At 45.6% G+C, this 12,601-nt stretch overlaps 1 protein-coding gene across 4 annotated transcripts in view; it reads left to right on the forward strand.

Moving 5' to 3' along the window:
* Positions 1-254: 254 nt before the first annotated feature.
* The window catches only part of slc4a11 (solute carrier family 4 member 11), a 76,873-nt gene continuing 64,526 nt past the window's right edge, over positions 255-12,601 (forward strand). For 2 of the 4 annotated variants that reach the window (XM_031873114.1, XM_031873115.1), the window contains exon 1: positions 255-456. In XM_031873114.1, coding sequence (XP_031728974.1) covers positions 420-456 — 37 coding nt within the window. In that variant the 5' untranslated portion in view covers positions 255-419. The remainder of the gene's footprint in view (positions 457-12,601) is intronic. The other 2 variants (XM_031873116.1, XM_031873117.1) reach the window with 1 other exon arrangement.

Below are 12,601 nucleotides of genomic sequence, written 5' to 3' on the forward strand. Positions count from 1 at the left end.
AGTTTAGTCAGTCTGAGCTATTTGTCGGATAAAGCGACGGTGACCAGGTGAGCAACAGGACGACATGTTGCATCTTGTGCCTGCTGCGTTGGGGGGGGGGTGTCTTGACACGAGGCTTGCCTTCGCTGCATGCGGCCTGCCATAGGCTGCCGACTGGTGAGCTGGAAAGTGGAGGGGAGAGGTGGGTTGGATAAGTAAGGGAGGCACTAGGACCCAGCGGCGAGACAGCGAGTAGGCAGACAGAGTGAGGCTGAGTCACTGCATGTGTCTGAGAGGCAGTCAGACACAGAGCAGAGCAGAGGGAGCAGAGGTGATCTCACACTCATCAGCACAGGATAACACAACCATGATGGGTTGACTTGGGGGGGGGGCAGGCGGTTGGAGAGAGGAAGTGTGCGTTCGCCACCACTTGCTCAGCCATGGAGACCAACAAAGTTCTACATTTTGTGCCTTCGGGTAAGTGGATCCAAGCTCTCAGAGCTGCTCCTCAGCTGTGCACGACATGTCGTTGACTTGGGAGAACCTTGGGGGTTCCCTACCTAGTGAAACCTGAGAACCCCTCCTGTGCACATACATGTGCAGCCCACCTCCACTCTGATGTTTGGGTTTGTGCATGTGTGCCACTGTACATACTTGGTGTTATCTGTGTGGCAGAAATCTTTGTTTTCATGTTATTCTCAGAGGAGGTGGAGTTGTAGAAGCCACATTATGCTTACACAAATGTAGATGTGGTTTATCTTTGTGCGTTTGTTTTTTTGCTGCATTTTTGTATGAGTGCGCGTTTGGCGCTTTTTTTCTCTCTCTCTCTCTCTCTCTCTCTCTCTCTCTCTCTGGTTTGTCTTCTTGTTGATCATGTCTGGTATGCGACACAAGTGGTTCCTGCGTCGTAGTGCTTCAGTTTAGGAACTGAACCGTTTGTTTTAGAAGTGACACCCAAGCCAAAGGCGGTAGACCTGTCGAGCAGAGACAGACGGAATGCAGAGCTCACAATGCACTTTCTCATGTGTTGCGCTGATGGGGGGGCTCGTGCAAGTGCGCATGCCAGACGGAGAGGGATGGACACGGCACATGAAGCACTGTGTGTGTGTGTGTGTGTGTGTGTGTGTGTGTGTGTGCGCGCGTGTGTGTGAGACTAGATTAGTGTTGGTGACAGCCACAGGAGAGCAGCGAGTTCCCCCATCACTGAAAGTCCTCTAGAGAGACCAGAGCCCATTTGGAGGTGTGATGCGGCTGCCTCCCTACTTTCATTTTGTCTGGGAAGGCAGAGTGGAATACTGTGTGTGTGTGTGTGTGTGTGTGTGTGTGTGTGTGTGTGTGTGTGTGTGTGTGTGTGTGTGTGTGTGTGTGATGGGAACATTATGTGGGATAATAATGTGAGTGCGGGAATATTATCTGAGCCAGTGTGTGTGTTTTTGTTTGTGTATGGGGGAATGTGGGGGAATGTATCCGTGCATTTTTGTGTGTCGTGCTCTTGTGAGATGCGTGTGTGTGTGTGCGTGCGTGAGCGTCACGCACCGTGCACACTAACTACATCTCAGAGTGTGTGTCGGGGCGTGATGGACGCTGCTGTGGCTCGTCCTCTGAAGAGTCATTTGAATTCATTTGCTCGGTGCTGATTGGAGGCGGAGAGGGCAGGTTTGATCCTCGCAGCAGAACAATTGGGTTCTGCGGGAACAGAAAAAGGTATTCAAAAAGGTTTGTCGACCAATCACGGGAAACGTTGGGGTTTGAAAAGAGTCAAACCATCTGATCCAGTAATGTCCCATCAGATGTCTAATCCACCTCATTACAATCGTCCTGTGAAACCATGGCTTTAGATTAGGCTTATTAAACATTTACTGGCCAGCAGAACAAAACCACCAAACTATATCTGCAGGAACTTGATTGGGTTATTGATCACATCCAGTGACTTGACAATTGCTTTGCCAGAGGATTACATTTCTCTGTCGACACTCTCTGTACCGTCTGCCATCTGGATTGTCAAATTCAAAGCAGGCGAGCTCTGGTGCGCACGTAACGGGGACACGTTGTCCATCAGCAGAAACAGCTTCAGAAAGATGTTTTTATTGGTGTAGTCTTCGACCCCCCCCCCCCCCCCCACCCACATATTGCAGAGTGATCTCCCACATCGTGTCAGTATTCGGTGGAAACCTGCTGACAGGTGAAGGAGCAGCTGGCGCCGTGGGAGCAGGTCACGGAGACACGGGACTCCCTTTATTGCACATTATAATGATACTGCAGCGAGTTTCCCCTTTCCTGCTGACGCGTGTCTTCTGATTTAGTTTGCTCGCTCTCAAAATTGAGCAAACAGGCAGCTCGTGGCGATGCAGCGTGGAGAGGTTGTTACACAATGTTTTTAACTTTGACGCGTCACTGAGGATGAACTGTTTCCTGTAATGGTTTCTCTTGGATTGTTATTCGTGATTCATCTCTAAAAACGGAATATGCAGCACAGGAATAATTTGCTGCATAGTTTTATAGTATCGGGGGAATCATGTTTCGATCATATCGTTGTTCAAAATTCTGTAATCCGTATCGATCAATCGAAGTAAAGTGTAGATAAAAACAAAAGGAAATAGTTGGAGTAGTTTGGTTTGATGTAATGCGTCATAAGTTTTGCGCATTCTTGCCATATCATGATCAATATCCAAAAACCTTGTCAGTATCATGATAATGTTTTAAATCAGCCAGAACTAGAAATATTCAGCATTTCCAAAGAGAATTTCTCGTGAAATAAAATAGTATTCAAATATACAAAAGGTCATTCACATTATTAATTAATCAGCAGTAAATCTTAATCACGATTAATTGATTATCAAACTGGTTGCTAATTAATTTTCTCGATGAAACAGTTTTGTAGTCGGTGCATTCAAGAGACAGTTCTAGCTACAAAGTGTGAAAGTAAAACCCCCCCAAACAACACATTTTAATTACTTTAAATCCACTCCAGCCAAATCCACATTTCCGCCATCTTTTCTTCAACAGAACTGACTAAAGATCATCACAACGTTAAAGTGAAATCTCCCGGCGTGGAGCCGGTAGGGTGTCAGTCTGCAGGTGTGACAGACAGCCTGGTAATCAGTGCTGCAGCCGTGACCGGCACAGCCGCAGGACATCAGCACGGAGGACACACAGGGGCCGCGTGAATTAGTAGTTCCACCATGTGGAAGTGGAGGTGTGTGTGAGTGAAGACGGATGACGTGTGTGTGCGTGCGTGTGTGTGTGTGTGTGTGTGTGAGTGAAGACGGATGACGTGCGTGTGCGTGTGTGTGTGTGTGTGTGTGTGTGTGTGTGTGTGTGTCTGTGCTGTAGATGTGACGGTGATCTCTGATCAGTATTCACCACTGGCAACAGATCTCAGAGGCTCTGAGCACAGCCATCTGGGCAGAGGAGAAACACACACGTACAAATTATTATACAGTACCACACACACACACACACCAGCACTGAGATATCACAAAAACACGTCCAATCAAGACAGTCACACGCACAAGTGTATTCACACATAAGCATTTTTTTCGTTTTAAGTAACACACACACACACACACCGACTGGGTCACAGATATTGTCCCGACACACACTGCATGTAATTATATACATATTTCATTCTATCTATATCGTTTGTCTGTTGAGACACACCGCAATTATGTAGATGTGTCAACATGGACCCTCATCATGCACACTTCAAGGAACACCGAATGAAGAAGACGACACATTCATTACAATTACGACTCAATAACACACACACACTCTCACACACACATCACGCCGTGGTGCAATGGTCAAAGTGTGATGAAAACACTTCCTGTCAGGTGGCCAGTGGAGTCCGTATGAGGATGATGAGCTGCGTTAAGCTTCATCACACTCACAATCAGCAGAGATGTTCCAGGTGATGAATGACGGCTTACAGACAGATCAGTGAGCTGGTGATTACTTCCTGTTTGGTGACGTTCTCTGAGTATTCTGGTGATAAATGATGTTCTCACTGCGACATCAGTGAAGTAGAATCAGCAGCGTTTGGTCAGTTCTTGCATCGATTGTTTTCGCTTTATTAAAGTAAAGAAAGAGGACTTGGAGTATAATCACATTATTACTGTTGTAATTCATCATAAGGTCATTATGAATGTAAAAGATTATAACGTATTACAACTTTGGGAATTATAATACACCATGAAATAAAATGACCGGCAGTTATGAACTTATAAGTGATTATAAGATGCTTTATAATGAGTTATGTCTCATTATGAATATCTGCGAGTGATATAACTATTATGAACATTATTAGTATGATTTGAAGTATTCACATAAAGCATTATGATTAGGTAACCGTTTGATTCGTGCTCTGTTTCGTACTCGATATTGGACGAGCACATTGACTTTAATGTTTTAAAGTAAGAGGATCAGGAAGGCAGACGACATGTAAAACACTTTACGTTTATAAAGCTGCACTTTCCCCCGAGACGCACTCGTTGTGCACAGTGCACCCCTGTCCTGTCCTCATCCCTTCAGTAGACGGAGGAGCACTGCTGCATACTCACACTTCTCTGCATGTTCTTGACCACAGTTGTATTCCCCCTGTCCTTTGAGCACAGCCTTCACGTGTTTGCACATGAGATGGAGTTGTGTGCAGAGATGTGCACGTCATCTTCCTCACCAGCGCTGACTTTACGCAGCTGCGACGCATTTTTATTGTTCTTAAGCAGCTATAACTTTCACCGCATTTTACCCAGAAACAGAAACAACAAAAGCAGTTACAAGATAAACACAATAGATGACATAACAATAAGGAACAACACCATACATAACAGCTTCACAGGTTAAAGAGGAGTAATGAACACCTGTCATGTGTTGATGCATTGGATGTCTTCACTAACGCCAACACAACCGTTGTCACATAATGATGAGATCAGCCTCTCATCAGAGCTGCAGAGATGTTTCCATCAATCAATCAGCCGATCAGCACCAGATGATCATCACATCATCAATTCACTCCTTTTCTAAACAACAATGCCAAACTTGTTCTTAAATGTGCAGATGTCATACTTCACTATGCTACACTGAGTACATTTACAAAACGCAGCTTTTAATAACACAAGATCTGCCTCCAAATCACATCACAAATGAGCCCAACACGACCCAGTTTAAAGGTTGTTCAGTCAGCAGCTCGATACTGAGAAGTATTACAAACTAACGTAGGATGAACAGTCTATTTAAGCAGCATATCCCTGTTAGCTCCATGTATAAAAACACAGCCCTGTAGTTCCAACATGGCACGTAACGTCTTCTGTTGATTCCACGCGTCTTTGTTGCTTTATAGCAGCTCCACATGTGGATGTATAGAAAGCATCCATTCTTCTCCAAGCATCAGATGAAATGGGTTTAAATACTAATGTGCTGCATCTTTGAAGAACAACCACTAATTATAAATCAGGTCAGACTGCATCCAGCTACACCAGTACAGTCATTTGAACTGTTTAAGTTTAACCTTTAACTGTTTTATATTCACACGATTGGATGTGAAGCTTTGTTGTTGTTTGCAGCAGATTACATGAAGGAATGTAGGAATTTACAAGTTTTAAGCGGTTTTCGGCTTGAAAGTCGAGGATGAGGAACGGATGTTCGGGGCGCTTTAGTGAACATTTGATGCACTTTCATTTCAATCCCAGGAGAGGCCCTCTCTCCAAAACACAATAGATGATTTTAGGTCAGAAATAAAGCAGATTGCCTGCTGCCATCGTCTCCACACTTAGAGTAGAGTGGGTCCCAGAAGTCAGATTAAATGCACACAGCATGGACATGCACATGATCTCTCATGCACACACGAGGACATGAAGTTCATGTACTTTTTTACACGCGTAAGCACGCGTACATGCACATCTTTAGAAAATAAGAACACACAGGGTTGGTGGTCCTCCCTCGTCTTTGGTCGTGACAGGCCGCTCGGGTTTGCCGGCGTGTAATTAGGCGACAGTTTAACCCAAGCATGCGCACACACACACACACACATTCACTGCATATTCAAGCTTACTGTACAGGTGACAGCACAGGACTCGTACCTGCACACAGGCGAGGTGTTCGTTTCACTTCCTGTTTCATTTTGCTTTCGCGTGGTCGGCTAAGGCTGCACGGCATTGCCAGCGCAGAACAGTTTGTGCCGCACAGGCTACTTTCTCGTTTTGACTTTAATTTCAAACCAACAAACAGAATACAAGAGTAGAAGACTCTGCCCCCCCACACACATAGTAATCATTCCCAAACCTTCATTGTAAAGCTTCCCTTTCCACGCGCCTGAGCAAGGATACCAACATGCCAAATAGAGTGTGGCAATATGTATAGTTGGTATAATACATAGCACACACACACACACACACACACACATGTATAACCAATTAATCAAACTAATTAATTAATCAAAATGCAAAATGCAGAAAGGAGTTGCATCACGATGCACGATGACACATCTTCTTCTTCCCGCTCGGACTGAGGGAATGTCTGTGTGTCCATAAGATGTGTTTATTGTTTCTTGCAGTCTTCCCTCACTTTGAGGTCCGATGTGCTGTTTGTCCTTGTTGCACGTGGTGATGGCGTTCATCATCCATCTGTGTTCTCAGCACCAAAACTGCATCCGTATTCCAGCACTTTTAGTGCCGGTAATATCTGTATTTGATGTGTGTCGTTGACGTCGTTGTTGTACGGGCACAGTTCACACCGACTGACGTTCAAGGTTAGAAGGAGCTCACCTGCAGGCTGAAGACAAAGACTACACCAGCCGCTCTGCAGCCAGCCTCAGGCGGAGGATTAAAGGAGACGGCCAGCAGTGAGACTTACTGTCGGACGCCGAGCTGGAGAACAGCAGGTAGCCAAGGTCGCTCAATTTAAATTCAGAGACAGCGACTGAACACCGCTGAGGTTAGTGGTTTGGTTCTCACCAGGGCCCCGCATGTTAAAGAGCTGTAAATACTCAGCTGAAATTTGATTAAAAAGGGCGTAAAATGTTTCATTTCATCTCATTTGAAAGGTCACATCCTCTACCGCAAAGAATCCAAATCACTTATTTCCACGTAGGGTGGGAACACGCACAATACAAGCACACATATATGGACCTCACATGGGGGGGGGGAGCAGACACATATACAGTAGACTAGACTAGACTTTTGTGCCGACATTTTGTCTCCCGCTTCATCACATCGATTGAGGTTTAGCTGTGTAGTTCTGTGTAGTTCTGTGTGCACCACAGATGAAAAGCAGTGAGCTATGCTGTCGGATGGCAGGCTGGAGCAGCGTACAGTAGAAGGATGTGTGGAGAACAGCAGACTTGAAAGGGAGATGGTGGCCTGGCTTTAATCGAGCCAGAGGAAGAGGGGAATGTGCAAGCAATTAGCAGGAATCTCCCCCCCCCCCAGTCACTCACTCCCCAGCTCCTTCGCTGCCTGGCTTGTTCACACAAAGAAACAGCAGAGCTGCAGCACCTGAGCATCATCACATCCCTGTGTGTGACTGATGGACGTTGAGACGACAGAACAAACAAGAAGATGAAGAGAGGAAAGAAATGGAAAGTGAGATGTATGAATAGATGGAGGGGTAAGAAAAACAAACCGATGGAGCGCCGAGGGGTGGAGGGCTTTAAATTGGAGCGTGTTCCTGCGCCAACCTCGGCCAGTCACGACGCCTCGTCTCTCAGTCCTGCAGACGAGAGCCGGACTCACTATGACTGTCAATCCCTCTCAGGTGAGAGGACCGGAGGGTTACTGCGCAGCTCTTCTGTCCACAGGCGTCAGGCCAAGAGCAAGATCTGACATTCAAACGCTGCGGGGCTGAATTTATTTGCACAAATGTAAGTTCCCACCAATTAGACAATTAGTCCAAACGAATGGCTCTGCTGGAGTATCCATGTTTGTTCTTTGGTTGAGGTCACTTACTCTTTTGCTGCAGATACCGATTGCTGATCGTCGATGAGCCGAACTGGCTGATATAGATGGTCTTTGTTTCGATATAGAAGCTGGTATAAAAGGCTCCAGACTCGTTCTTTTCACCATTGTCCCGAAAAATCATTTCAACTGCTCTGAAGTCAAACCGTGAAACAATCCTAAATGCAATCGATGCACTACGATGATTAATAAAACCGTACGGATCACCGATCAACTACAGTCCGTTACACCGCTACCAATTATACACATTGATGTATGAAGAGTTATAAACACAGACACACACACACACACACACACTGCTGTCCAGCGTCAGCCCAGCCAGCCAGAGTCCACCTGCTTGCCAGACGGCTTGGCGCGAGCCAGCCTCGTGGTCACGGCTCTGCTGTGACATCATCAACGTGAGACAGCAGCCCGGGGACACAGCTGTCAGTAGCGCAGCCAACAGCTCTTCTCCTTAATCGAGCCATGTCCTGTTTAAATTCTCTCTAATATTATAATAAGAAGCTCAACCGGTGTGACGACGGCGAGCAAACACTTTCATCACTGCAACGTCTAAAATACAATAAAAACATGTCACGGATGAAAACTAGTGACGGCAGAAAGCGTCCTGCAGAAGGAGATCTTACATTTAATTGTGAGATTTTGTCATTTTGAGTTTTAATTATTCTTTTTTGCCGATCACTTGTCACAAACTTCAATGTCCTTGTTAACAATGTAGGCATCCCTCACTGACAACACAGAGCTCTCTCTCTGCAAACGCCGCTCATTATACTGAATGTGTCTGAATCGGGATTTGGACCAATCGCTTTCAAGACGACTGAAGCCGATGTGACTCATTCCACTTCAAGGTTTCCTGGATAAAAGCACACATCCCATGATGTGGTGTTTACCTCGGTTGCCCGGCTGGACGACAGTTCAGGCTCGTTATATTTTGTGGAATATTCTGAAGACTTAATTAGCAAAATACATCGGTAACCTACGGATAGAAATCAAGGTGTAAACAGTGTCCGGCGGGTGAGCTCCTCATTGTTTCGTCCAACCAGCAGTCCAAGAACCAAAGTAGACCAGTTTATTATCAGAGGAACATTCACAATTAACAAGCTGGAACTAGAGAATGTTGATTAATTGATTCATTCTGAATCAATGATGAACTACTCGGCTCATCTGGACTACGGATCAGTTCATCATTCAGAGAACGTCCGGCCTTTTAAATGTATTTGGCTTGAAAAGTGTCTCAGAAATAACGTCCTGTAATTGTTAATATTTTGTTGACGGCTCCAGTTTGTCCACATCAACAGTAGATGTATCGTCTCTAGAAAGGTGAGATTTCATCGACTGCTGGCTTCTGAAATCAGAATTGATATGTTTATGTCTCAGTTTCTAGCTGCTGTAGTTCAAGATTCAATATGAATTAACAAATGACTTCATTAATCCTGATTGTGCTATAAATTAGCTTTATTGTTGGGTTATTATTAGATATGATGATAACAAAGTGAAACATAAAACCTGATTTTAAAACAAGAACAGCCTCACACCAATAATATTAGTATTTATTTATCCTTTGTGTAAGCAGGGTTACCTTATGATTTATGATTACCTTATTAAAGATTGTTTGGTTGTTTTTCACTAAAGAGGATGTTTGTTTCTGAACAAAGTGTGAGGTGAAGTGATACCCGAATGTTTTAACGTTTTAGTTTGGTTGTGAACATATTTGAATGATTATCGTGAATCACAGCTGTTCATGTTCATATCTAACCCAGGCAGCGCTCAGCATCATGGTCGCTCTCATTGCAAATCATTTAAAAAAAGAACAAATGAGAACATAGTGGTTGTGGCGCTTGTATTTTAATGTTGCGGTTATTGCGACGGCCCTAAAGGTAAGGGACCTGTAGGGCGGCTCTTGTTGACAAGTGGAGTGGACGAATAACGAGGGAATGTGATGAGAGACCAGCAGAGACTCTTCCCGGTGGAGCCGGGACCAAAGTGACCGTGACCTCGTGATGAGTTGAAGCCAAATCCTGCTTCTGCACATCTTATTACATCATCCAAACCAGATTCCTCTCGAGGCTTCACTTCACTGATGCGGTTGCCTTTCAGCAGCTCAGCGGTTGCAGCGTGGCTCCGTGCAGACCGCCGGGGTGGCGTCCCACCTGAGCGATCACTCCATCCATTTCTGTCTGCTTATCGGGGACGAGATCAGAGAGGAGTCCCTTCAGCACCGGCTCTACTTAGTGGATCACCACCAGGCTTTCCGAGGCCGGCGTGATATGGATTTGCCCTCACCTGCTGGTGATGGACAGGATAAGATCTCGCATGCAAGCAGTTGCACTCCTTCACAAGGAGTCGAGCAGTTAGAGACAGGATAATGATCCAAGGTGTTCAGTTTGGAGGTAAGTAGTAGCAGTTTGCTGTCGCCTAAGAAATGAAGCAGGAGGTGTAATACCTGCAACTTGAAGCTCACTTTTACTACATTTCATTTCACCTCTGGGGGGCTTTGATGCAGCAAAGGAATCTTCAGGAATCTTTTTGCTTTTTGTTTGTCAGTTCTGTTTCAAATTCAATCTCTTTTCCAAACCAAACCTCATGTGATGACAAGTTGCCAAACCTCCAAATAAACAAGTATGTGAGTAGCAACAGGCTGAATTTGCAATGAGCCAAAATTAATGAAATACAGAAATTCCAACGAGAAAATGTGTTCAGCCTGGTTCAGACCCGAGATTACAGAAAGGCGTAGGCGTGCCCTCTCACCTAGCTTTAGGCTCCAGCGTGCCCCTACGCCTCTTGGGAAATACCATGCGCACTGTAAACTGCCCTTTACAACGTGGGTGTGATTAGCATGCCGACTGAAGTTCTTTAAAAAGGAGACGAATAAAGGCCAAATGTGTGCCTGCTGTTTAAAATGTGCATACGAGCTAACGGAGCAGCTCGGAGCTGAGCATCGGGAGGAATTCCCTCTCCGCCTGGGCTCTCTCAACGACCACAGCTCCAGGGAGGACGGGTGCCAAGAGAGCCCGTGGGCACAATTAGCCAACAAAAGGCCTGGCCTCCTCCTCCCCGGTGCCGCCGGGCCCTCGTAGATACCCCTACAAACGCAGCAGGGCACCTTTTAATGTCTTGCCCTCTTCACTTCAGACTCTCGGCCTCACCTCTCCTTTAAATTCCAGGGTTTTGACCCTCCTGGGGGTTCTGACATCTGTTTTCACATGTACCTGCAGCGTGCTACCCTGCAACACATCAGCCTGCACGGGGGAGGAAGGTTGGCTCAGCTTCAGCCCGGGTGCTTTATGAAAGGTCGTATAAGTTGACTTCCTGTTGTCTTGGAGCATTTAAATACACATCAAAACACGCTTTTCTTGATGCAATTAAGGCAAAGTCTGCACTGGGTTAGAGTAACGAGTGAGTCGTACCAATAAAGTCATCCGCAAACGTGTAAGGCCCTCCCCTTTCACTTCAGTACTGTAAGCCATCAACCAGCAGCAGGAACATTAGATGGAGACATCTGCAGGCTTTACAGTGCAAAGGTCAAACAGCGTGCGTGCCTTTGCTGGTTTATCTGCATCTAGCAAAGTCAGTACACAACCTTCTGTGCTTTTGCACACGCACACATTGTATAGAGAATATTATTCATCAATAAAGACGGCATTCTCAGGATGCATCTGGAGCGGCTTCACAAGACTTTTTGCACTTTAAATGATAGAGAAGTCAGGTGATGTTCCCAACAACAGCTTTACTCCATATTTCTGTGTCCCTTGAAATGTTAATTCAAAGCTTTCTTAAGCCTCCGTCCCTGAGACAGACATTTCTGTTTGTCCGTCCGTCCTTCCGTCCCGTCCTCGTGGACGCGATACCTCAGGAACGTCTGGAGGGAATCTCTTCACATTTGGCACAAACGTCCACCTGGACTTTGGTGCTCAAAGGTCAAGAATTCATCTGCTATTTAAGTTGCATTTCAGACACATGGCTCAAAAGAATAAAATGATGAAGTGAGGACATTTTGGACAGACGTGGATGTAAACTGCAACTTGACTGGTTGGCGGAGGCAAACGACCGCTGTGAGGGTAATTATAGTTTTTTGTTGCTCCATATTAGTATTTGGTGATAGATATATTTGCACTTTGCTCCTCTTTAAACTTCTAAAGTGCCTGCTGCTTTCTAAGGGGATTAGAAGTGACTTTATTTAAGCTCAACCCAAACTTCGCCAGCTGATGCTGAACTTCTACTGAAAATATATTCACCAGCTTTAGCCTCTTGTGCCACACTGCACCAGGATAGCGCTTGTGGTCACCGGAATTCATCCTCATGCTTTTGTGCCCCGAGTTGACACTTGTGGTTGCACATAGGAGTTTAAAGTATATGCTTATAATCTTTTTCTGGTCCCATCATCTTTCTTCTCAGTGACTTCTCGCTTGGCTTTGTCGACTGAAACAGCCGGTAAACAGCCGTGGTCTGGGTTTCCTGCGGTGTTTAGCTGTAACGGCGTGCTGTGACTTGGTAACGGAGATCATTTTAAATGTTGGCAATACACCTGCAGGACTGGATCTTGGCCTTGGGGCATATACGACACTAAAACTGTCCCTGAATGTACGGATGACTGAGGGAAGACATTCTTTCTCTTCTGAGGACACAAGGATCAAAAAGGAGACTCAAAGCAGAGGGACGGGTCAGCTGGTGTT

The sequence above is a fragment of the Anarrhichthys ocellatus genome, unplaced genomic scaffold, assembly GCF_004355925.1.
Source record: "Anarrhichthys ocellatus isolate YVR2014 unplaced genomic scaffold, GSC_Weel_1.0 scaffold69, whole genome shotgun sequence".
Lineage (NCBI taxonomy): Eukaryota > Metazoa > Chordata > Actinopteri > Perciformes > Anarhichadidae > Anarrhichthys > Anarrhichthys ocellatus.